General features: G+C 47.4%; 1 protein-coding gene across 2 annotated transcripts in view; it reads right to left on the bottom strand.

Annotated features, from left to right (window-relative positions):
• Positions 1 to 26,517, bottom strand: part of LOC138472715 (L-threonine ammonia-lyase-like) — a 406,130-nt gene that overhangs the window by 275,690 nt on the left and 103,923 nt on the right. For both annotated transcript variants that reach the window (XM_069611031.1, XM_069611030.1), the window contains one exon: positions 20,440 to 20,556. In XM_069611031.1, coding sequence (XP_069467132.1) covers positions 20,440 to 20,556 — 117 coding nt within the window. The remainder of the gene's footprint in view (positions 1 to 20,439; positions 20,557 to 26,517) is intronic.

Below are 26,517 nucleotides of genomic sequence, written 5' to 3'. Positions count from 1 at the left end.
TATACGGAATGCTTTTTTATAAAACACAACATAACAAGTGTCATTATAGAGCGCACATGCACCGCAGTGGTGCATGGACATGCTGATAATAGAGGCTTTTTATTGGCCAATTGAATGGTATTAATTTTATCAATCTCCTGGGATTCAAACATCTGACCATTGAGTCAAACACAAATCCCTGTAGTAAAACACATGCAAATCTTTCCACTGTTAAAAAAAAAAGCATACGTAGCAGTCTACTTTTTTCTTGCAAATTTACCAGAGCTAAATATTTGAAAACATTCAGGATTACTTCACAGTGGTAAAATGGCAGACACAATAACCCCGTAGTTCCCAATGCGCAATGAAAGAATGTATCTTACATTGACCCATAAATGCCGCAATGCACCTCGGTATCTCTGTGATCGGCTGAAGGTTGCTCGAGTAAGAGAGTGCTCATCTCTAATGGAGATAATAAGCTCCTCCAGCCTCGTGTCAAATTGCAGAAATTTGGGGGCAGGAGGTTTGATGATTGGACTCCATGAGTCTGGAACGGTCTGCCGGCTACATTACGTGAATGATTTCAAGAGAGCGATTAAAAGTATTTGTTTAACAAGAAGGATTGATAGGTAGCTCCCTGATTTTGGCCATCTTCTGTTTTTTACATTTGTTACTGTCTTTTTTGTGTGTTTGTTTTATATGCTCCCTGAAGCCTATGGGCGTGCAGCGCTTTATAAGAAATAATACCTCTAACACTCAATATACACTTGCTGCAGCTTCTAAAAGTAATGCCAGAACACCCTAAACAAAAGGTTGTCAGGGCCATAGTTCCATAGAAAGTCTGCTTTTTGTTGATTAATAAGATAATTTGCTCTTCCTTAATGATTCCGTAAATTGTTCAAGAAATGAGTGAGACCTATTGCAAAGCATGGAGAGGAAGAGCCTTGCACAGGGATCTGCAATCTTTGGCTTCTAGATGCTTTGAAGTACAACTTCCATCAGCGGCATCAAGCATAGTGAATGGTGAGGGATTTAGGAAGTCATAGTCCTAACCATCAGGAGAGCCACATGTTGCAGTCTCACGGGTTACCAAGACAGGCTGTAGTAGAGAGAAGTAGCAGAACCTGCTGCCAGGCTACGCGGGTCGGGCGTTGGGGGGGTGGGGTAAGTGGGCATTGGAGGAGTCAGGTCAGTAACAGAAAAGAAATGAAATACCCAACATAACTATTCTGGCTTATTTGGGCAACCTGGCTCTCTGTGCATGTGGACATGAACAAAGCACAACTATTCCTGCCTTGACGTATAGGCTACCAACAATGTATAGGACATTGCTGGAGGAATGGCATTTTGGTGAAGTTAGAGATTTCTGTGACTTTGCTAAAAAAAAGGACAGACATAGAAGCTCATAGCCCAGCACAATACATCTCACCAACACCCATACCTCTCATCTCTTGCTGTTTTATTCATTGCCACCCATTTACCTGCAAGCTGCCCTCCGTGGTCTAGTTAAAGCTCCCCTCTTGGAGGGATGTTTGTATTAGGTTGAGAGGGACCTTTACTGCTCTCAAATGGCTCTCTTGCAGGGAACTGATCCTCAATTTTCCCGCAAAGAGCAACTGGAAGTGGCTCCCTCCATCTACTCCTCCCTCAAACAACATACCAGTAGGTTGCCGGCTTCCTTCCTCCAGCAGTGCTTAGTCAGTCATATAGGGCCACATCAGAGTGAACATCCTCCCAGTAGAATCCTGTAGTCCAGGCAAGGAATGGCTAAGATCCTATCACACTGAGTGCATTTGTGCAGAACACTCACAACTGACTGAGAACTACACTCATGGAGAACCTGTAAAGCTGGAGGAAGCTCACACTACTGTGGTCCTATTGCACTGACAGTGCACTTCTGGAGTATCGTTAAGCTTTAGTATTCTGCAACCACTGGCAAGGTGCTCCTGGAGCAGAACCTTCCCTGCTTACTCGCTACATGACAAGCAGGGCCCTGCTAACTATCATATATCAATGGCAATGCTCTTCTGGAGGAAGCTTGTAGTGCTGGGGTTGTTTCCCAATGATCAAGCCTGCTGGCGGAAGCTCCCATTGCTAGCTAGAGTCTTGTGGGTTTTTATTGTGTGGGGATATCCGAGATGTGCTCTGAACTTGATGCTACATACAAGTACATTCGAGACATGGCTTGTGGTTAATGCAGTCCCTGCAGAGAGTACATTAGAGATGGCCAAATATTAACATGCAGGGCAGTTGCAAGGGAAGGTAAATGCCAATTGGAGAGAGGTGCATGTGGCATGAGGTGTAACTGTAAAGGACTCTGGGTCTGTTATATCAGTGGCACGGCATCCCTCTTGGGTTGAGGCTGGCATCTTCTGGAAGTTATCTGCATAACCCTGCCTTTTCTATCCTTCTGTACCCAGGCTGCAGTCATCTTAGGTCCAAGAGGGGAGTTACCCAGCTAATATTTGCAGGTCTACTTTGGGCATTAAGGCCCTTTTGATGGAGTGAGTGCTGCTTTGCTTGGGTGTATTGTGGAGTGATACATATCAACCCTTGGCTGCATCAAAGCCCTTGTCAGACTTGTGGATGGCGTAAAAGTAAATGTGTACCTGTGAGGTGCTCAGGGCCTCAGGGGCGAGCATGGCAGTTCTTCCTTGGCATCTATGCCCAATAGAAAATGCCATGGCTGTACCCTGGGACCCCAGCTCCTGACAAGCATCTGCCCCCTGCTCCCCCAGCGCCTCGCAATCACACATAATCACATTCATCATTAATGTGATTATGTCTGAGTGCAAGGCGATGGAGCACCATGGAGCAGGCATGGCATTTTTTACTGGGCATGATTGATAAAGCAAGAATGATACCTGTTATTGTGTAGCTAGACTTGCATTTTAATGCAGCCAGTCTAGCCATTTCTTATTGTGGTATGACATTTTATATTGGGCAGCTTTGATAATGCAAGCATGATCAGTGGTATTATTTGTTCTGTGCCGACATTTTTTATTGGGCATCTTTGATAAAGCAAGCATGATAAGTGTAAATATGTAGCTAGACTGGCATTTCAATGCACCACTCTAGCCATTTCCTATTGTGGTATGACATTATGTATTGGGCAACTTTGGTAAAGCATGCATGATACGTTTTATCATGAAGCAAGACTAGCATTTTGTATGCAACCAGTGTAGCCATTTCTTACTAAGGCATGACATTTTGTAGTGGGCATCGTTGATGAAGCAAGCAGGATCAGTGATATTATTCCTACTGTGGCATGACATTTTGTATTAGGCATCTTTGGTAAAACAAGCATATGTTTTATCACATAGCTAGACTGGCATTTTAATGCAGCCAGTCTAGTAATTTCTTATTGTTGTATGGCATTTTGTATTGGTCATCTTTGATAAAGCAAGCATGATAAGTGTTATTATGTAGCTCGACTGGCATTTTAGTACAGCCAGTTTGGATATGTTTTCATACTTTGGCATGCATTTTTAATGGTAAAGTCAACTGGAGTATGTTCTTATGTGGGGATACTGCCATATATTGGCAGAACAAACATGAACATGTTTTCTTATATTATCATTACTGGCATTATGCGCAAAGCAAGCATGAGTATGTTCTTATATGGGAATACTAGGGTGTAATGGTGCAGTCAGCATGGAAATGTATGGGCACAGCCAGTGTGAAAATGTTTTATACTGGCACATATTGCGTGAAAAGGCTTCATTAAAATGTGTTGGAGAAATGCTCATGTGCACTGTTGATGAGTTGCATCTATTGGATTTTTTCATGAGTTACCCTACAAAACCAATTGCAAACTGTTTGGCTTTCTACCCAATTTTTCTAAAAAGTGTGCTCTAAAAAGCTCCATTTGAAGACATTATTTTACACACCTCCAGTTAAAAAATTCACTAGCTGCCACTGCACTAGCAATCTCTTATCATTATTTGAAAAACGTGTAGAACTTGGGGAATTCATTATATTATCCCACTGTACAAAAAATGAAATCTATTTTCATTGTGAAACAAGCAAACAAGTTTGTAATTGTTTTAAAATGAGTTTACATTTAATTAAACAACTTCAGGCAGTTTAGGGGGAGGGTGGTGACTGGCTTTTAAATGCAGATAGCCCATCAGTGTTACCAACACGAACATAACACCATTTCTCAAAATTGTGTAACCTTTTACACAAAAGCGGTCCTGAAGATAAGCTTGCCTTGTGACCCTTTTTTCAGTTAATTGCTGCTGCTGGTCAGCACTTGCCTTTCACAAAGCGGTGTGTAGTAACGGACGGAAGCCTCTCCGTAAGGTAAGTTATATTGTAATCTTTATTGTCCATTGGTTCAGTACACGTTCGGGTTCACAGACGATAGGACAGGTAAGTCACAGAAGACAAGTACGGACATCGGACACCGGGTTCCCCACACCCCTTCAGGCAACCTCTCACTTCTAACTCCCAACCGTCACTCACGCACTCCAAACACCACGTTCCGCTTTGGCCACTTTGACCTCACCAAAACCCGAACGTAAACACGTGCAACTATAGAACAGTGCATGATTAATTCATGGAGCATAACAGGTCACTGACAGCACAGCAGGAAGCCTTGATGGAGTATCACTCCTCATGGCCCTCTGGACCCTCTCCACCTGCCCCAGTGTAAATAGACAGGGGTGGGTGAAAAAGGAGTAAACTGCTCTCTAAACAAAGAAGAGGTGTTCAAATGTTTAAGTGCTGTGAGCTCCTGCTGCTGTGGTGAAGACTCTATGATAATGCAACAGTGAAGGGGGAATGCAGGGGTACAAATTTAGGGGTGCGAAAGGGAATCTATCATACATTGTGGGTGCTATGCTGCAGTGGGGGAATGCTTTTCTCTAACATTGTAATGTGAAGATATACAGAGATGGATAGGCTATTTTAGAAGATGAGAAGACAGTGCCTGCAGGGCCAGCTCAAAAGAACACTGTGCTGGTTTGCAGGACCAAAATGTAGGGTAGGGCCATCCGGGTGACCTCCCGGGGCGCCATAACCCCCCCCCCCCGCCCACCATGCCAGCTCCAGGGATTCTTTCAAGGGCTCCATAACAATAGGATGCTGATATTGGCACCCTTTCGAGGTGATTACCTCCCTGCTACAGCACGGGAGCAGGCGGTTTTCCTTAGAATAGGGCGCTGATGCTATCACAGTGATTAACTCCCTGCTCCAGAACTCTGGTTTAATTGAATCCTCTATGTGGAGTCTGAGATACCGCAAGCCTTTGAACAGAGCAGGGAATGCCTGTTTGACATTTCCTTCTTACACCATGAGGTTGCATAAGATGTTCACCAGTCTCATATCTCGAGCAGTCTTGTAGCTAAGAATACATCCGCTCTCTGCCCCCGTCTTGAGCATGTGCAGCTGTTTCCTGGCTGAGTGTGATTTGTAGGGGCACACCGCAGAGAACATTACTTTGCATGGTAGCAGAACCTTTGACCCGTATGGATATACGTCCAATTTGGACCGCTTCAGATGAGATGCTTCTGATAAGATTTTTATGCCTCTTCACTGATGACATTCACAGTCGCTGCAGTGTCCACTGAAAACTCATTGGGGATCTGTTCACATGCAACAATATGACAGGGCTGTGTTCTTTGGCTGACGCATTGCCTTCAGACTACATATTGCCTTTCTTTTAGTGATCGTCCGTGACGAGCTTGACTCGATTCCTGATGGCGATCTAGTTTCCATGTAGCACATGTTCACTCTCTGGCGTCTTTGTTCTCTCCTTTCCGGAGATTTGTGTTCCCTCCGGGAGTGGTATCTGCTGGTCTCTGGGCAATTGTAGCAGTGTTTCCTGCCCTCTCCCTGTCTGGCAGTGAGATTGGGCATGTGGCTGTTGAGGCAATTCGGCATACTGCCTTGAAGTGGTTGTCTCCCCCGGAAGCCAAGTATGTTTGCCCCAGTGCCGGACAGGAACCCTCGTGCGGAAACTCGTAACCGCATTTGAAACATGATCTGTCCCCCTGTCTGTTTACAGGCTGTTCTGCAGGAACCGGTGCCAGTTTATTGAGATTGGCCAATTCCTTTGGTGATGAGTGGAGCTTTGCTTTGGTAAAGATCTCGACCATAGCTCGATTGGGATTTTGTGCGGTCCATCATCAATATTTCCTCAAACAAGCGAGGTTTCTGCAGCAGTTGCTTTTTTGGGATTCTCTGCAAGTTATGACTTAGGACCTCACCGCCTCATTATTAGAGTATTGGTGGAATTGCAGTGTTTATTCCTGATGCTAAGTGCATGACAAAGTTGTCCATCATTTCCCCTTTGTCTTGTGTGGTTGTGTGAAATATATGTCGTTCATAGTCAACATTTGTTTGCGAAACGAAGTATTGGAAGCTTACATCTTTCAGTTCATCAAATGATACATTTTTGTTGTATATACGTTTGTATAGTATGTCCTGTACCGCAGCCCCCACCGCCAATGTCAGTATTTCTTTTTCTGTCATCTTCTATTGGGTCTACCATCTTGATGTAGACCTTGAAGTCTCTGATTCAGGGCACCCACCTTTCCTGGTGATGATGTTGGCGCTGTCGTTGGAATGTCTTTGTCCGACATCTTCTTTCAGTCCTCAGGCCACTCTTGTACTTGTGTGTGTTTTGTCTTGAATTTTCCAGGTGGTTACTATCCTTTCAGCACTCTTCTGCATGGCAGGAAATATGCACAGGGCCTCATCATGAGTTGGGCGGTAGCCCTTAAATGTGGCTTTAATGGTATTAGCACCTGGAATACCGCTCTGCCTGATCACGACCCTGCAAAATTAGCGCCAGATCCAAAAGGGACAGGCGTTAATACAGCCGTCATTATTACAGCCACCGTTATTATGGCCGGCGGCAATACTGCCATCAACACAGAGCATTATTACAGACCTCATCTCCAGTGGTATTACCACTGAAAACTGGTGATAATACAGCTGGAATTACCTCCAGTGTCCGGCTGCAGGTAAATGAACCCAGGTACCAGGAATAAAGCCACATGTGCATACAATGCACACCAGAGGGCTACATAACACACTTTCCAACACCATTCTGCCATTCTCTGCTGGGAGCTTTGACATGCAGTTTCACATGCTGCACCTGGAGCTACATATGCTGGACAACCAGGGCAGGGCACAGGGAGCTATGCCCCATTGGTCAAGCTGATGGCAGTCTTGCAGTTCCTGGAGACTGGCACTTTCCAGCACTGTGACCATGATGCATGGCATGGCCAAGTCAACAGTCAGTGCGGCCTGGGCCAGGTGCAGGATGCCATGCTGTGCCATGTCAACCTGTACATTGCACTGCCCACCACCCAGGCCAAGGTGAATGAACTCAAGGCACGCTTCTATGCCACCGCACAAGTGCCTAACGTCATTGCAGCCCTCAACTGCACCCATGTAGCATTGATTGAGCCCCAGGCCGTCTTTAGGAACTGCAAGCATTACCACTCTGAATGTGCATATGACCTGTGGGCCTGACCTAATCATCAGCCACTGCTGTGCCCGCTACTCTGGATCCACCCAAAACTCCATGGTCCTACGCAACAACACACTGCCGGGATAGATTAAGAGCCACAGAGGGCAATGGACCTGGATAGTGGGTGAGTGCAAACCCTGCCACAAATGCATGTTTAAGCACAAGTCAAAAAAAAGGATGGGTATAGTTACAGGAAGCATTGCATGCCAAGAGGGGGCACTGGCAGCACCTGTGCAGCACCTGCAAAATTTAGGGGGGCATCCAAGGGTGAATGCACATGCCCACCACATCTGGACCCACACATGGTGATGGACGCACCGCTGCAAACACAACACATCAGACCACAATAACCACAATGTTCCTTGATAGTGCTGCTGTGCAAATCCACACCCCATCAATCAACAGCAACTCCGCCCAGGGCCCCAGAAAGGAATCTGAAGAGAGAGGACCCCAATCCCTATTCCCTAAAGTACTGTGTCAAATGAGTCCCAAGGAGTAAACATGTAAATACATTTCCCAGAGAGAGTATCCCATAAGCGCATAAAAGCATTTATCAACTGTAAAACTAAATTGTTGTAATGAACATAAATCAGCATCTAGTGATACAGGGGCAACAAAAGACAAATGCCTACTTCCCCTGATCTGACAGTCAGAAAAGTAGCCTTATACCGTGGTGCTCCATGCACCAATGGCCCAAACATATCCATGTGGTGGTACAGGTGGAACCCAGGGCACAACGTTCCTTTTGTCCCTTGCCCAAATACTGCAGGTAGTATTAGTACATCCTATTACAAATCAATGTGAATTGATGCCTGTCCATAATGATGAAAAGTGGACCATACACCTACTTACCTGTAGTGCTGTGTCCACCCCTGCCACAGCAGTCATCCCATGTGCACTCAACCGTCAGACATCACATGACAGCCACCTCAACAACAGAGAGTGCATGTACAGGAGAAATAATGCATGGCATGAAATTGGAAGGATGTACACCCATCACGCATACACACTGCATGTCCTTGTTGCTCACAGGAATGCCCACCTTGCATAAAGGCCAAGCACTCTGATTCTGCAGACCAATGCATGGTACAAATGCCTGATGTTGTCATTCCTTCCCATGCAGGTGACTGAGGATACCCTTAGCTCACGTGGCTGATGACCCTTTTGCGTGACCCACAAACACCACATGCATACAACCATGCCCACAGCCAGACACACATCTGCATCAAACGCACTTTTGGACTTTTAAAGTCACGATTCAGGTGGCTAGATCAAACTGGAGGGGCCCTCATCTATGGGCCAGACAAACTTGGGAAAATTGTCTTGACATGTGCAATGATGCACAACATTTGCCTCAGCGGAATGTACCCCTACCCCCTGACACAGACAGGCAACCCCCAGGGGATGATGATGACAATGACCATGTGGATGGGGTCAGGGCTGAAGCACCGAGGAATGGGGTGAGGGAAGGGAGGCTGGCCTGACAGATCATTTCTTTTAGCACAGGGACTGGGCCCAATACACAACCGGCACATGAATAAAGATCACTAGTACACAATCATGAATGTCCTTGCATTTTTTCAGTTCTCAACAGGCTTTAATATATATGATTGTAACCCCTCCCCCACCCATCACCAACTCCCCAGCAGACAGTCACCCCCACCCACCACCAACACCCCAGAACACAGTCCCCCTTCCCCCCTCCCCCCACCCACCACCAACTTCCCAGCACACAGGCCCCCTCCACACCAACTCCCCCGAACACAGTCCCCCTCCCCACCCACCACCAATTCCCCAGCACACAGTCCCCCTCCCCCACCCACCACCAACTCCCCAGCACACAGTCCCCCTCCCCCACCCACCACCAACACCCCAGCACAGTCCCCTCCCCCACCCACCAGCATCTCCCCAGCACACAGTCCCCTCTCCCCACCCACTACCTACTCCTCAGCACACAGTCCCCCCACGCACCACAAACTCCCCAGCACAGTCTCCCCTCCCCCCACCCACCACCAATGCCCCAGAACACAGTCCCCCCTCCTCCCACCCAACCATGTGTCCATGTGATGGCCCCTCAGGCCGACAGTGCACTGTCCATTTCACTGGGTACTTGGCCGCTTCCATGTGCACCAGATTCCGGAGAGTGCTGTAGCAGCCGGCGCTGTGATCTCTGCCGTGGGGTTCCCTGTTGGAACTCTTCGGTGGGGGTTGTGGAGGTAGATGGGATGGAGGCAGGCAGTTGGATTTGTTGCCGAAGGAGGTTATTTGTTTCCCTCATTTGTTCAACAAATGGAGAGAACCCCTCGCATAGCTTCCTTACCCTCTGCCCGAACCCCATGAGGGATGCTGTGCACGTCTCCACCACCACCCCCATGTGGCATTGTCCCTGGCCATGGTCTTTGTTGCACACCTGATGGCATGACTGATGGCCTTCAACTCTTAGCTGACGTGCCTCTATCAAGCCCAGTCTCACCATCACAGAGGCCACAGGAAAAGTAGGCGGTGTTGGGGTGGGGCTGCGATGCCTGGGGGGGCTGTCCTGCATGGGGGGGCTGTTCCTTGTCTAGGGGGCTGTCCTGACTGGTGGGGCTGCCTGATGACAAGGCATACAAGGTTTTGTCCTAGTCAGCCGCTGGGGTTTAGGCGCGACAACGGCTGCCCGGCGGTGGCCTTTGCACCTCCACATGGTCATGGCTCTCCGGTGGTATGCTCATTTCAGACACATACATATCTTCAGTTGTGGGGTGCACAGCACCCTACTGGTCATTGCAGCTTGCCCCTCCCTCCTTCTGGGTGGTTGATATTGGGGCCGCTTCCACTGCCTCCTCCTGGTCAGCCCTGTTGGGTTGTGCCATCGGTGTTGGTGTGGCCTTAGGGGGTTGTGCCCTTGGTGGTGGCATGGCGCTGCTGCAGTATGGAGTGGTAGGGTGGGTCTTCTGCCTTGGTGTGCCCTGTCGGCCCCTTCGTGGGGTGGTGGTGCTGGTGGAGGCGTGGGTGGGCACTCGATGGGTTGGCCCCGCTTCCTCATCCTCCCTGAACACCTCAGGTGATGCCTGCATGCCTGTTGGGGACATAGGGAATGGCATTAGGTCACATTCACTCACATGCTTTGGCATGCATAGCAGTACTTACCGGGGAGCGGGGGGTAGCACAGGGCGGTTACACTCATGCACGAGCCTGGCCTACTTGCATTTTATAGTGGATTGGTATATATGGGGCCTGATGCGGGAGGGGGGACACACTTGGGAATGTAGCTTCCCAGTGGTGGCATGGCAGAGGTAAATTGTTGGCGTAGGCATTTATTGTCTGGCAAGCATCTGGTTTACACGGCCAGCTGGAAATGGTGCACTGCTGTGGCTACGCCATGGCTGTGTGTTGCATGGTACTTGGATGTGTCCCTTGGCTGCCATCCCCACAGCTCAGGCTCACAGCGGTGGCCTAGGTGCACTGGCACATTGGTGCTGCTTTGGTTGCATGTGGTGGCTCCCACACACTGCACCCAGCCACAATGCCCGGCTCATGGATATTCACACTGGGGGGCGGTGTGGTGGCCTGTTCACATTAAATTTGGTATTTGGGTGTGGGGGGTTGACTCACCTTCGGCCTCCTGGGTGGCAGCGCCTGCCTACGCTACTCCAACTCCCTCTATCCCTGCCATGTCCATGATGCTGCTGCAGCACTCCTCCCATGGCATAAGCTCCGGTGGTGATGGTGGTGATCCTCCTCTGGTTGCCATGAAGTCTGTCCGGTGCTGGGTTAGTATGCCCCGGACCCACAGGTCATTGAACCGCTTCCTGGGGTCTTCCCCATCCCTGGGGATACAGCCAACTGCAGACACCTTCTGGCTTATGGTGCCCAGATGTGGTTCCGGCGCTTTGAGCTAGTTTTTTGCTGGTGTACCCCGTACAGCTCCTCATAGTGCCCTAACACCTCCTCCACAAGGGCATTGTGCTCCGACTCTACAAATGTTGGTTTACGGAGTCGATCCTGGGATGACTTGCCCCTTGCACGCTCCTTTGACATTGTGGGTGTTCAGATGCTCTGGATGGCTGCCAGGAGCTCTGATTTTTAATGCACTGTTATTTCCAAAATGGCTGCCATGGTGTTTCCCATTTCCGGCAATGACACATTTCCAGTGGGCGCTATTTCTGCATGCTATCACTGCATGCTTTTATTGCACAATGTTGGCTGCCGGCGACACTAGCACTATTTATGCTGGGATTTCGGGCATTAATACACTTCCTGCCAACCAGTGATACAATGGTTTCTGCATGACTACTCCCGAAGTTAACGCTAATTCTGCTCGATGGTAATTACGCCCAGATAATGCCCAACTCATGATGAGGCCCACTGTGTGGTACCGGCGTATGCTTCTTGGTTTTTGGAAGGCTTGTCACCCTGTCACGAACTCCCTGGTGCCTCCATGTGCTACTATGTGCATCTCTGTTTTACTGTCCTCCACCCTTGGTCCTAATCATGTTTGTGCAGGCACTGTTGTCCATACTTGCCTTGTGATGCTCCCTTCTGGCTTCACCTTCTTCTGCTGTTATCAGGACCTTCCCTGCATCCTTACTAACAAGTGGGCGACTTGTATCCCTCTCTCTCTCCCGAAGTATATCGTGGTCACTTGCTGTTGCTACAGCAGGCTTGCACCTCTCGCCCCTGCTGGCGTGCGTTGCACTCGGCACCTTCCCCAGCACTCACTCACGGCGTATCGAGACTGTCTCATGCTGTTGATCATGGCTTCCAAAAGCCTTCAGGGCATGCCTGCCACAGCAGCCCTGCGGCGCACAGGCGGGTCCATCGTTCCCATCATCGCCAGTGTTATAGGTGACCTACGGCTGCAGGCAAGTTCGCTTCTTGTAAATAAGTACCCGGGACACCAGTGAGGATGGTTTCTAACTCGGGTGAAATGTATTCTCCAACTGCCAAAACCTTATCTCCCCTTACATCCCTTCCCTTTCTCCCACCCATGTGAACTGGGTTGTCCAGCCCTTTGAGATGCGTAGCAATACCCTGGAGATGGATGGGGTTGCAGATTTTATTCATACATCAATAATCAAGACGACTCATTTAGTTTGGCAAAAGGGAGTCTGTTTTAATATCAATTATCTAAAACAGGGAGTACAACGACCATCAGCACTCGTTCGATCCTCTTACTCAACTTATCTTTGGGAAAAACAGAGGTTATATCATGCAAAATCATCATCCGTTACGTGCTGACCTGCGTCATTACCAACGTCACCTACGTGGCAAACTACAAAACTTATTGGAGGGAGTGATAGGCTCCAAGTGAATATCTTGGTATACGTTCCATATCAGTATAGAACCGTGAATGAGAGTGATAGGGTACTTAACATCAGATGGGGCAACTAAGCCCTTGCCTTAAAATGGCCACTATGAACGTCACTAAATACACAATGTTCCATTGGCTACACAAACTATAGGACCCTTAATTATGCGGTCCTCTATAATTGTTTGGCTTCTAACCCCTGTCAGTACTTTTCCACCTACATCTAGCAGCATGCAGACTTAACGTCCAGGTGCTGGTGGGTTCGTCTTAACACTAGCTTCCCACCAATTAATGTATCAATCCATCATCACCTCAATGGTCCAGTGTCAATTAGTGCTTTGAAGTTTGGCCTTGAGTTTGTACTGTGCTCTGAGAAATTTAAGGAGTGCGGGCACATCCTGCCCTCATGCGTAGGTGTGATCACCTCGATCGGCCAACTTCCTTCTTCCACGTGATTGGACACCATGAAATAGAGCCTTTTTGTGTATTTGATATTATATTCTAATAGTCCTCTGACATCTTTTGTTTTGCTCAAGCCTTCCGAACAGGAGTCTCTGTTCTTTCACACAATTTGTATCCAATATCAGCCAATTCCAGTTCTGATAAGACCTTCGCTTCTTGGCTCATCCAACTCCTTCTGCTGAGATTCATTTGTAATTAAATTATGTTTTTAACTGTGACACACTGAAGTGAGGCCTTCTTGTTAACATTCAGCACTGCTTATAATGTGTAGTGGAAACATCCATCTTTCACTCATCCATAGGCATCTATATATATATATTGGCGCTTGCCGCAATTCATTTACTATAAAGCTTGAAGCTAGCTTTTAAGATTAATTTGCTGCTTGTGTTTCTTTTGCATCTGTACGGGTATAAACTAGCTTAATATCTTCATCTGTTTCTGTGGCATAAGCTTCTTCACCTTGATCCCAAGATGTCACTTCTCTACTGAGGCTATCACCTGGATCACATCATTCCTTAACGGCAGAATCATGAGGGTCTTCTCTCCCACTGCGGCAGCAGACCCCATACCCATCACTTGTGGTGTACCACAGGGCTCCTGTGTCTCCCTCTACTCTGTATAATATATTTACAAAGCCCCTTTTCGATGATCTGGATCATCTCGGTATCACCTACACTAACTATGCAAATGATACCCAGATTCTCCTTCCGCTTTCTGGAGATTATGGAAAGGATTTGGCCTTGCTAAATGGAGTATACATCATCATCCAGGCATGGATGGCCACTCATGGACTATGCCTGAATGATGATAAAACAGAGCTCATCATCCTAGACACCACCTCCAGCCTAAAGAAACTGGGCCCGGCATACAATTCCTTCATGATTGATGGGAATAACATCACAGTCGGACAGGAGGTCAAAACACTGGGATTCTACCTGGATTCTAATTTCTCCTTTAAAAGACAAGTGAGCTCCTTAGCATCTTCCACGGCATACATATGCAAATTAATCTGCGCAGCCAAACCATTTCTTTCGGACAATAGCTGCCTTACACTTGCCAGAGCCCTCATATTGTCCCGTCTTAACTACTGCAACGCCCTCTACCTGGGATCACCCAAGGCCACTACCAGTAAGATACAAATTCTCCAGAACAACGTTCTTAGAGCAGCTCTGGGCATCTCTAGAAGAGCACACATAACAGGACTCAGCCAACAGAACAATTGGCTCTCCACTAATGACAAAATCCTCTTAAAAACGGCATCACTATTCTTAATGGTACTGCACATAGTCCATGCTCTGCTCTTTGTTCAACTGTTCCGCATGTCACATACTTTGGTTCCCACTCTATAGGTAATAGAGGCGGGGCAGTTGGAGTGGGGGTACTTGGCTCCTCCTCTACACATGTACAGCCCCTCCTTTGCATAATGAGGAGGACTGACCGCTACTATGACATCACAATTGCATGAATGGGATCCAACAGCAAATACGTGCTAACCTTAGTGGCAGTGCTTTCAGGGGGATATGAAACAGAGGGGAGCTGTTACAAGGGGGAGTGACCAAAGAGCTTGGCATGGCCTAAAGAGTGGAGGGTTTGGCCTAGAGGAGTGGAGATGGTTAGGTAAAGGCTGTCTGCCCCAAACAATGCATCATGACACTCTGCTACCATGCATTTTGGGTCACACAACATTGTTTAAGGTGGAATTGTGTTTATCCAGTCTGCATACTGTAAATACATCTCTGACTAAATTTGTAATTTTTATAAGTGATCATTCAGATCCCCTTCTGGCAGTCTTTCTTTGTTCTGCTGTGCAGAAGCCAATACGCCTATCCTGTTAGAGTCTGTAGCTATTAACCCCATCACACCATTGGTTTATCTGGGATTTTGCTACACAATGACAAGTCATGTTGGGGCTAATATTATTCACATATTCCTTAGGGAGTCACCAGTCTTCTCAAATTAAAAACGGTGTCACTTTAAAAGTGCCTTTGCCGACCAAATACAGACATATTTAAAAGGTGGTAAGTTATCACTGAAGTGATTTGCCCTGCTTTCATCTCTTTCATGTGGGCAGGGAGTGTGCATGGGGAATAATACATTGAACGTGGGGCTTATGTTATTCATTCTCAGTGATAAACCCAGGGAAATCACCCATTGGAATTTGCATCAGCAGACATCTCCATTACAATCTATGCACCTCCCAGGTTTAGACGTTCTGCAGAGTAAGGGGGCTTTTGAAATGGGCCACTGCAAGCCCCGATACATTTTCAGCAGGCCCGGAGATCATAGATGCAATAGAAGAGGTGGAAAAATAGCACAAATATTTTCTCATGGCTGCTTTGCATAAAATCAAAGACAATGAACACAAATTGATATATTTGACAAACATGTCAGTGACAGTGATTCAAGCCTACAACTTGTCTGAGCACATAATTGACACCTCCTTGTTGTTCATTTCACTTGTGATAGTACCGTAACAGTAATATTTCTGTAAACCACGAGTCATATATATCCATTTGAATAGCTTCGACCTTTGGGCTTGAGGAAATGGTTGTCCTGATTGAGCAAAGATGGCTTCTTCTTTCTCTGCACATATTCCTTTCACTGTTTAATCACGTTTCACAGTATGTTAATTGCTTGATATAGTGCGAGTGTTGTATGTGTGCTTAGGGACAACTTGCTCAATCTATCATTAACCACTAGAGCATGTTTGGGAATAATCCTGCCAGGTGCTTTTTGTGGGGGCCTGAGGGAGCCCCCACTGCACCCTGGCTCAGGGGTACTTTTTGGAGACTGCTGCTGGGTCTCTGCCCAGCTAGCCCTGGCCCACTTAAAGCCCTTGCTGGTGGTCCCCCATATGCAACTATCAAATTCCCGGTATCCGGCATAGCAGAAGTACTGGAACATTTAGTGGACCGTCCTCCTGATTCATCTGATTCTCTAGCTCCAGGGCAGCACAGCAGAACACCAGAACATTTTGGCGTCCTCTAGCAGCGGACGTGGCCTGCCAATTTCAGGTTGTGCTGCTTCTGGCCATCTCCAGGACATGGCCAACACGAAGCAGAAAAGGCAACAAGAGAGAAGACTGTTGTTTGCACATACACGATGTGCCAACAACAGCTTTCAGAGACTAGATCTGCTCAGGACGAGATCCAGCACTTGTTCTGTAAGGAACCATCTAGTGCAACCTTCAAGCAGTGTTTGATCTGACGTGCCTACAAGCATTAAACATACTATGGGTCCACTGCGGTCCCACCACGGTTTCCTTAGGGTATCCAGTGATTTTAACAAATAAAAAAAAAATAATTAATTTTAAACTAATAAAAAACGAAATAATACTGAATTAAAAAATGTATATGTAGAGGTGAGGTAAGGTGTTAAATCTGGCGGGGAGGGGGTTGGGTGGGGCTTTAAACATGGGGAAACGGGGGGCTTGAGGGGATCACCCCCAAAATAGAAGAATTCAGATTTGTTTTCGTTGTTTTGGGTTAGGAAAAAATGAATTCTTTATTTTTTGATTCATTAAAATCACATAGAGCCTTCCTTATGCCTTCTCTATGGTGCTTTCCAAGCTTGACGGCAATGATCGTTCACCAAGTTGCCCAGTGGGTCATAAGGTTATAGAGACTGACTCGAGGTTCTGGACAAGCTTAACACTGGGTCTTCATCGAGGGGCTCACCAGTGTCTTTAGCCCCAGAGCAACCTCCTAACTGCTCCAGGAGCCTGGTATTAAAATGTCAACGTCACGAATCACAGCATGCAGGTGACAGTCAAGGGGTCGATGGGGATGCCAGTGAGTCAGATGGCTAATGCGGTCCAAGCTAAGTGGTTTCTCTAGCTCAAACAAATCTAAGACCAGAGTCAGGGGTTCTGCAGATCCAGAAGGCAGGATTCTCCGACCTCTGACTCTGGGTTCACTATTGTTCCACTGCAAGCAATCTTCTCCCAAAAGCAGCATGGTGCCCAGAAACATCATTATTAATACATCTGTGCATTTCTCTCGACGATACAGCAGCACTGAGGACCACACACATCCCAAATGCATTGCTATATCTTAAACAGGGACAGAAATGTATTTTGTATTTGACCCAAAACAAAACTGGCGTATACTGAAATACTGAATGCAATATTTGAACATTCTGCATTTTCAGCATGATTTTACCACCTTATAAGCGGCAAAGTCATAATGAGTGTAAACCCCTGCCAGTAGTGCATGGGTTAACAGCGCTATTACATCAGTATTCCTTCAGAGAACACTGCAAAACTCATAATCACCTCCCTTACAATGCAATAAAGTGTTTCTCGTATAGACCTTCAGCCTATTGGGATAAGCAGTAGCTCTCCATATCCCTTCCCAATCCCTCATTTTGTTCTCCCTACTCCAGGCCAATCTCTCTGGAGCTGTTTCTAGAAATCCTGAAACTGCTGGGCCCTGTGCTGAAAGACAAATGTCACCAGACGATTGTATCTGGACATCTACGACTTATTGCTTAGGCTGGACAAGTAGAATGGGGTATGAATATTACACCTGTGTTCTTTTTAACCAGCTCCTAATTATTTAGTCCTCGGAAATGGTGACACTGGGCCTCACTCTTTTGGCCCCAGGCAAAGGACCTCAGAAATTCACACATCCACATTCCCATCTGAAAGCTGCATAGAATGCTCTTGGGGGTTTTCTATAGAGCAAATGCACTGCCAATGCAGTCTCCTTCCTTTTCATTTAGGATATGTTCCTCAGACCCTGTGTCTTCACCAAAGTAATAGCATGAGTGGCTGCTTGCCTGATTTATGAAAGGCTTCATATCAACCCCTGCTTGGATGAGGGGTTGGTGAGATTCACCTCTCCTCAAAAAGCCATAGACTCCCTGCATCTATTTATAAAACTTTTGTTTGACCTGCACTTGTCAGTAAACACTAATCTTTACTCCCATCTCAGTGCCTCAATATCTCTCGGGACATAATATAAGGATGATCCTTACCCCTAGTGCTCAAATCTCCACCAAAGTTGTATGGGTGCAGTGAGTCCTAGAACTGAATCCCTCTTCCTTCCAAATAGCATCATTCATATGCCTCAGGATCCAGAAGACTTAGGCAACTTCATGCTCAACTGAAGGCAGGTATGCAGTCCTCAGTTGGGTCGATCATCACACCTCTGTCAAAAATCAGGAGGATCTTTTGTGTTGGTCCCTGAAATGAAAACTGCCTGAGACCCCCTTTCATCAACCAGATGCTCATATCAACATAATCATGCACTTCTGAGCGCATGGAGGAGTGTGTGGGGGGGGGTCCAACCTGTCCATTCTGAGAATCCATTCTGAGAGTTCATGAGCTGTGGTGATCCCAGAAGACAGTTCTGCACATGGACGTTATGAGCTGTAGCCCATTTTCCACACCTAGTATGGCCTTTTACGCCTCCATGTGGGAAAGCGGGGATCTCACCCAGACAGCCTGCACCACTATGATGTTTTACAAAGAGAAGAATGTAGGCACTCTTTCTCACCTTCCATGATCACTGGCAGTGCCAATGTGGATGGTTGTGCTCCAGCACATTATGTCTCTTTTGGATGTTCAATAAATGGATCAGAGAATACTCAAGCGGACTGCCTCAGAAGAGTCACCTATGCTCACCAGGAGGGGGAACTCAGCAGCGTTGTGATCTTGCAGCTCATCATAAAATGAGGCTTTAAACACCAGGATCCATTTATCTCTAGCTGAGCTTTAAAAGGTTTGTCTCTTGGTTAGGTAGATGACACACTTAGCTTGGTGAACCCTACCTTAATAATATCTTTTGGTAAAGTGAACTTATAAAGAGGGTGCCTTTTACCAGTTCACATCTTTCTAGCTATTACATCTCCATGCAAGTCTGTAGGAAGTGTATGGGGCTTACCAGTGATCACATGTTGCTTGTGGCAGTATCTCTTGTACTAGTATTTCTTAACCCCCGCCCTCTCAAATGAACACATCCAAAACCACTTCCTGGCCTCTTTCCAGTGAAATATACAGCAGGAAAAGACATGAGGTACATCTCATCCACAGGGAGCAAGCCTGTGGCCTTGTATGCATGCAGGGCTTCAATTGCCCCTTTTTTCCCCACCTACCAATAATGTTCTGGTACGCTCTTATGTAACTAGGAAAACAAGAAGCTGAAAGAAAGGGAACAAATAAAAGTGTCTTGGTTGGTGCCTCATTTCATCTGGAGTGTGAATGAGAGTGCCCAGCGGAGTGTTCTGCGAATGGTGGGCCCCGTGTCTGTCCAAGTGTATAGTGGCCCACATCCAGTCTGCTGTGGGGTGAAAGCTATGCTTCAGTTCCCCTGCCTGCAAACAATAGAAACACTTAGACAAAGGGCACATGCCAGCCTAAGCAGAAAGAAACAATGTGGGACATCTCCCAACCTCACCATGTGGTGCCATGTGCAAGAGGAACGAGAAGAGTAAATACAGCCCTGAAAGATTCAATAGGCGGGAGGGCTTTGTGGAGCTACAGACACTCTTAAATGTGGGTGAGATTTGATCTGTGGTTCTTCTGAGAGAAAATAACCTAGACCAGCATGCCCGCTAAAGTTCTCAAGGCCTGCTGGGCTTTCTGGGAGTGGACATTATGGTGTGGGATTGGAGACTGGATCCTCTTGGACTCAGGCTGAATCATAAGCATCTTCTCCTTCACTGCTCCTTACTCACCACCAAAAGGCCAATCTACAAACAGCGAGAAAGAGAGGTTTGGCTTCCTTTGCCATCCATACACGGCCTCTCCGCTGAGATTCCGTAACTGATTTATTTAAGCTGCAAACGTATGGTGCAGTCATTCACCATGTGGACACCTGTCCTCTGGCCAATCAGAGATAAACACTTATTCATTTCCTAATCTCGCTCCACTTTTCTCAGCCTAAACTACAGCAGATCTAGGTATTTCCGGCACACCTTCATCGTAGCTGTATTCCATCCCTTGGGAATATATTTTTCTTTTTTGTGTCCACTCTCCTATTATGATAAAATGCTGAGCACAACAAATCAATTTTCAGATAAACATATGTGTTGATTTAATTTTAAAAAATGCAAGAGAAGACCAACTGACATATGTTTCGCCCCCTCTGTGCTTTTTCAAGGCTGGGACAAAAAAAACAGAAAAATGCGAAATCGTCACGCTGCTCGACAGTTATATGAATGCAGAAGACCATTGAAAAACAGCTGTTAGCATGCTAACATGCAAAATAAAGTCCCTTACCTGTGGTAGAGTGGTCAACATGTACAGCACGCCACGCTCCTTCACTGATCCGGTGTACTGGAGGTACTCTTTCTTAAGGTAAATTTCAATTCCGTACTGCTTGGAGAGTCTTGAATACTAGAGAAAATGAGACTTAATTATGTTAAAGTGACCATACCACTCAAAGTCAGTTTCTGGTCTGCTAAAGAAATTTACCAAGCTCATGTAATGTATTGGCACCTAGGGACAGCACTACACGTAGGTTACACCGGGTGGGTGTAATGCAGATCATGGGTCTGATGTAGATCCTTTCTGGAAGCTTTAGACTAAGACATAATAGGTCAGGCACCAAAAACGTTGCTTACATTTGCGAATGACAATTCACGTTTTTTTTTGCAATACGTTATTTAGGTGATACCTGAAGTCAGATATTTGGCAACATATGTAGACAATTGAGCACCAAGCAGTTATTTACCCAAACTTATTTGGCATGGCTGGATAGGGGTTCTCCCATAAAGAATTTCTTTTTTTTTTTTAAACTCTTTTTTATTAGTGGTCACGTATAGGCTGTCATAGAGGAACACCTCTGACTCGTTGACATGTGTCAATTCTTGTAGGAATTGGTTCATGGTGGGCGGAAGAGAACTTTTATTACCAATCTCTTTTATTAGTGGTCACGTATAGGCTGTTACACCACAGCACATCTGATTAACTGTTACATCAGGAGTAAAATATCCGTTACATTTCACATAGCAATATTATGACGACAAGTCAGCATCAGTAATCATATTACATAGGTAGAATCTGAACGGGCCCCAAATGTCCTTAGGTCTGCATGCCGAGGGTCGGGTTAAAACAAACTGTTCCTCTGACTCGTTGACATGTGTCAATTCTTGTAGGAATTGGTTCATGGTGGGCGGAAGAGAACTTTTCCATTTCTGTAAAATATATTTTTTGGCAATAGCGCATGAAATGTTAAATAATCTTCTAATTTTCTCTGATTGCTTGCCAATGTCCCCAAACAAGTACTTCTGAGGAGTCAAATCGGGGGGCACTTCAGTGATTTCTTCCAGCAGCTCAGCCACTGCCCTCCAGAATCCCCTCAGTCCCGGGCAGTCCCAGTACATGTGAAAGGATCCAGCCTGAGGAGCATTACATTTAGGACAAGCGTCTGAGGTGTCTGGTGCAAACCTTGCGATTTTGGCCGGTGTATAATGTAGCCTGTTCAGGATTTTAAATTGGATCACCCTTAGGTCAGCATTAAGCGAGACCTTCTTGGATAACGCACAATAGCTGGCCCATTTCTTTTCTTCAATGGTCCCCTGTAAATCCGCTTCCCACTGCTCCTTTATCTGATTGAATGTGGGGGTATGAGCTTGAACAGCTGTGTATAACCTAGAAATCCCCAGGCCATTTTTAGATGTTACTAACTGCACACATGGATGAGGTGGGGGTTCATCCGGGAAGAGAGGCCAACTCTTCTGGAATGCAGACCTCATATGGTAATATTGCAACGGTTTTCAGGGGTCCACCCCCTCAGTGCCCTCAGAAAGAGACCCCGGTCCACAAAAACACCATTAACAAACATGTCACCCATGTTAGGGTCCCAGGACTCCTGTATGTTAGCGTCATGCGTGGGCGGTATACCCAGGAAGTCCCAAAGCGGTACCTCTGGATTGTAGGGGACCTCCACTCCCAGCCTCTTGAATATAGCCATCCATGCCCTGACTGAACAGCTAACCGGATTATATGCACATGTGTCTTTTTACTTTGGATCGAAAATAACTGATTGTATATTCGTAGGATGTGTGGTATGTTCCTCTATCCATGCATGGGATGTACTGTTCTAGTCATTATACCAATATTTCGCAAATTGGGCTTGGGAGACGTAATAATAAAGCTTGAAATCGGGAGCCGCTATCCCTCCAGAGGAATAGGGTTCTGTCATTTTCTCCCAGCTAATCCTAGCTGTCTTACCGTTCCAGAGAAATGTTACCACCATGGATCTGAGCTTGGAGAAGAAGGCCCTGCCCGGCCATATAGGAATATTGACAAATAAGTATAAAAGTTTAGGGAGGACCACCATTTTAAGAATGACAACACGGCCGACTAAGGAAATTGGGAGCCGCCCCCAAATCTGAAGCTTGGAGCCTAAGGCCTGCAGGGAGCCCTCATGGTTATTGCATAGAGTGTGAGCTTGTTCCTGGAGACCAATATTCCCAGGTATCTAATGTGGTCTTCGGACCACTTGAGTCCCCCTGTGTCTGTAGGGCATCGGGTGGCAGGGGTTTGAGGGAATATTTCCGATTTGGACATATTTATAGTATACCCAGAATAGTCTGCAAACCCCTGGATCTCTGTCATGATGGGTGTTATATTTACCTCAGGCTCCCTGTTATATAGCAATGTGTCATCCGTGTAAAGCGAGATTAATTGGCTGGAGCCCTTCATTGTGATCCATTTGTCTGAGTGTCTAAGACGGACAGCGGCCGCCATAGGTTCAATGGTCAGTGCGAATAGTAGGGCCGAAAAAGGGCACCCCTGTCTGGTGCCCCTCTCCAGGAGGAACATCTCGGAAATGGCTTTATTGGTCAGGACACGGGCCCCAGGTTCCGTATATAGGAGTTTTATGTATTGTATAAAGGTGGGACCCACCCCAAACGCCTCAAGCACCGAAAGGAGATAGACCCACGATACCGAATCAAACGCTTTTTCAGCGTCAAGGGATATGGCCACTGCGCTCCTCGCAGGGTCGATCTGTGCCATAATACCAAAGAGTCGTCTGAGGTTTAGGGCTGTAGATCGAGTAGAGACAAACCCATTGGATGGACTAGGGTTGGGACTGCTGGCAGAAGGTGATTCGCCAGGACCTTTGCAAAGATTTTAGCATCCGTGTTGATGAGTGACAAGGGCCTGTAGGACGAAACGTCCTGTGGTGGTCGCCTGGGCTTGTGGAGTACCACTATTATGGCCTCTCTCATAGTTGAGGGCAATCTGCCGGATTCGAGCGCCTCCTCCCACACTTGTAATAGTATCGGCACAAGTTCCTCACGGAACTCCTTGTAAAATTCAGCGCACAACCCGTCCGACCCCGGTGCCCGGCCTGTTGACAGATCCTTGATTGCTTCCCCAATCTCTTCCGTCGTTACCGGCTGATCCATCGCCAGGCGCACTTCGTCAGGGAGCATAGGGAGGGAGAGGGCTTCAAGATAGGTCTTGATTTCTGCGGATGTTTTCTTATCTTGGTTTGAATATAGCCTCTTATAGAATTCCATAAATTCCCTGTTAATGTCCTTATCCCCAAGGAGAACCCTCCCCTGTTGCGTGCGTATACTTGTGATCTGTGTGGGTTGTTTATCGTGTTTAATTAGGTTGGAGAGCACCCTGCCAGCCTTGTTGCCCTCCCCGTACCTGCGCTCCTGAATCGGGGCCGCCATATATCGGACCTCCCTCAGTGCAAGCTTGTCAAATTCCTGGAGATGTGTGTCTATATCAGCTAGTACTGTCTTGCGTATTTGAATATGTTTTCTCAAGTGCATCTAACTTTCCTTCAACAGACGACAGTTAGGACCTCACAGCCTTCAACATACCCGTAGTTCTAGACATCAACAAACCCCTCATCCAGACCTTGAATGATTCCCACACTGTCGAGAGTCTGTCGACCGATCCGATATTATTGGACAGAAACTCAGAAATTTCAACATGGAGTGACTCCACTACCCCGGGGTCACATAACATTCCACCAGGCATGTTTCACCTCCTGGAGGGACGTGGGGTGTTCCGGAATAGTAGTTCCAACAATACTGGGGAGTGATCTGAGAGGGTGCGGGGCAGGATTTCACATCGCTCTACCGAGGGCGTCATGGGCATGGAGAACAACCAGTAATCAATCCTGGACTCGGAATCATGTACCGAGGAATAAAACGTGTATCTTCTACTGCCCGGGTGGATCTCCCTCCACGCATCAACCAGTGAGAGCTGTACAAAGACATGTCTAAGATTCAGTGCTGTCCTGCTTGGGGGTCTCATCACCGTAGAGGATCTATCAAGAACTGGATCAATGGCCAAGTTGAAGTCCCCCCCCACAAGACACCCGAAACATTCAGTGATATAACCATCTGATATATATCCAAGTAGAAGGCCGGGTCATCGATGTTGGGGCCGTATGTATTGACCAGGAGAAGCTGTTGGTTAGCCACCTCCCCCAAAACCATGACAAATCTCCCCTGCGGATCGACCTTGTGACTTACAACCCGGAACCCAAGGCCTGGGTGAATAAGGGTGAGAACCCCTCTGGACTGAGTCGAGTAGTCCGTGTGGAACCTCAGGGGACCCCACCCAGGCAGGATGTGAGAATTACCCGTCCCCACTGCATGGGTCTCCTGCAACATCAGTATTTGGGGATTATGCCTGGAGACGTAATTGGAGATCTTCCTAAGCTTAACTGGATTGTTCAACCCCCTCACATTCCACGTCAGTAGTTTAACCTGTAGCCCACCACCGGGGACCCGCGATGGAGCATTAGCCATTGTCAAATCTGACGAGTTCACAGTATTCGTGCCATACAATCAGTGCCAGCCCAAACGTGACCAAAACTTTACTTTTCAACCAACAGGTCGTCCCATTCCACCCTCCATTTAGAGGTAGCTCCGGAAGGTAGCCAAAATCCTCAACAAAATGCCACCTTAAGTCCATCCAACAACTGAACGCAACAGCCCCTTCACCCTGTCCCACCCGCCCCCCCTCATCATCACCCCCAACTTGACGATGGACCCCATCAAACTTATGGAACATTCCACGGGTGGCATGTTGCTTCACATGGCCGCCGATCAGGTCCAACAACTCCACCAACCAAAGTGCCTGGTGTACCTTAATCAGTTACTCATCTGGGCCCCGGGCCCAACCAGGGTCGACACACTGGTTTCTCATTCCACGGGTCTGGGCCTGTTCTTTTGTGCTGGTCTGCCCCCTCTGACAGGAAGGGGTATGGAAGTTTCAATATAATGCATGGCCTCCGCTGGGGACTCGAAGAAATGGGTCCTGCCCGCATGTTGAAGCCTCATTTTTGCCAGGAACATTAAAGCGTATGGAATCTGGTGCTCGCTTAGGAGCTTCTTAACTGGCTCATTGGACCTTCTGCTCGCTTGAACTCCAGAGGAGAAATCAGGATAGAGATGTATGCGACTTTCCTCATAGTGAAGGGTGCCCACCTCTCTCGCTTTTTGTAGGATTGTGTCTCTGTCTCTATAGTTGAGGAGCCGAGCAATTATAGTGCGTGGTGGCGCGCCTGGTTTAGGTGCAGGGGCCAGCGTACGATGTGCTCGTTCCACCAGAAATTGTTCAGAGAAAGCCTCTGGTCCGAATAGGGTTTTAAGCAGTGTCTCAAGATGTTTCTCCATTTGGCCCTTTCCAAATGATTCCGCTACGCCCACGACACAAATGTTATTGCGCCTGGAGCGCGATTCTAGGTCCTCGCACTTGTTCTGTAGCTTCGTCATGCTTTCCTTAATTTGGATGATATCACGGCTGTGGTGCGAGATAGTATCTTCATTAGTGCTGATGCGGGTTTCAGTTTCCGTTATGCGTAGGCTTCCCTTCTCCACTCTAGCCTTCAAGGAGCCGATGGTAGAGACTATGTCATCCAATTTTGTGTTTATTGAGCGAAACCCATTTTGGACTATAGCTGTTAGGTTGTCCAAATTCTCACTGGATTCAGTAGCAGGGCTCTCGGTGTCGGCCGCGTGGGCGTCAGCCGATGCGGCCTGAACCTGACCCCCCGTGTAGGCGTCCATGCGGCCCTTCCTCAGCTTTCCCGGAGTCTTGGAGCCTTTTGCCGGCCTCTGTGGTTCCCCCATGATGAATGGCGTTCCAGGTGGTGCAGTATACTGTATCCCAAATGTTCTACAGTTTTCCAGTAGGGGTCCCGTGCCACCGCCAGCACCAGGGCCTACACCCCATCTAGTCACCCGCCCAGGGTGTGCTCCGCCGGCCCGTCGGGCACTGGAGCCTACTGTCTCAACAAGGGGGATTGCGGGTCCGATTTAGCCGCTACCCCGGCCGACCATGTGGCACCCCGCGGGGGCTCCCTCTCCGCCCAGC

The sequence above is a fragment of the Ambystoma mexicanum genome, chromosome 8, assembly GCF_040938575.1.
Source record: "Ambystoma mexicanum isolate Mex_15411 chromosome 8, UKY_AmexF1_1, whole genome shotgun sequence".
NCBI classification, from domain to species: domain Eukaryota; kingdom Metazoa; phylum Chordata; class Amphibia; order Caudata; family Ambystomatidae; genus Ambystoma; species Ambystoma mexicanum.
The sequence above is the reverse complement of the archived record's forward strand: the minus strand, read 5'-3'. Positions and strand labels throughout refer to the sequence as shown.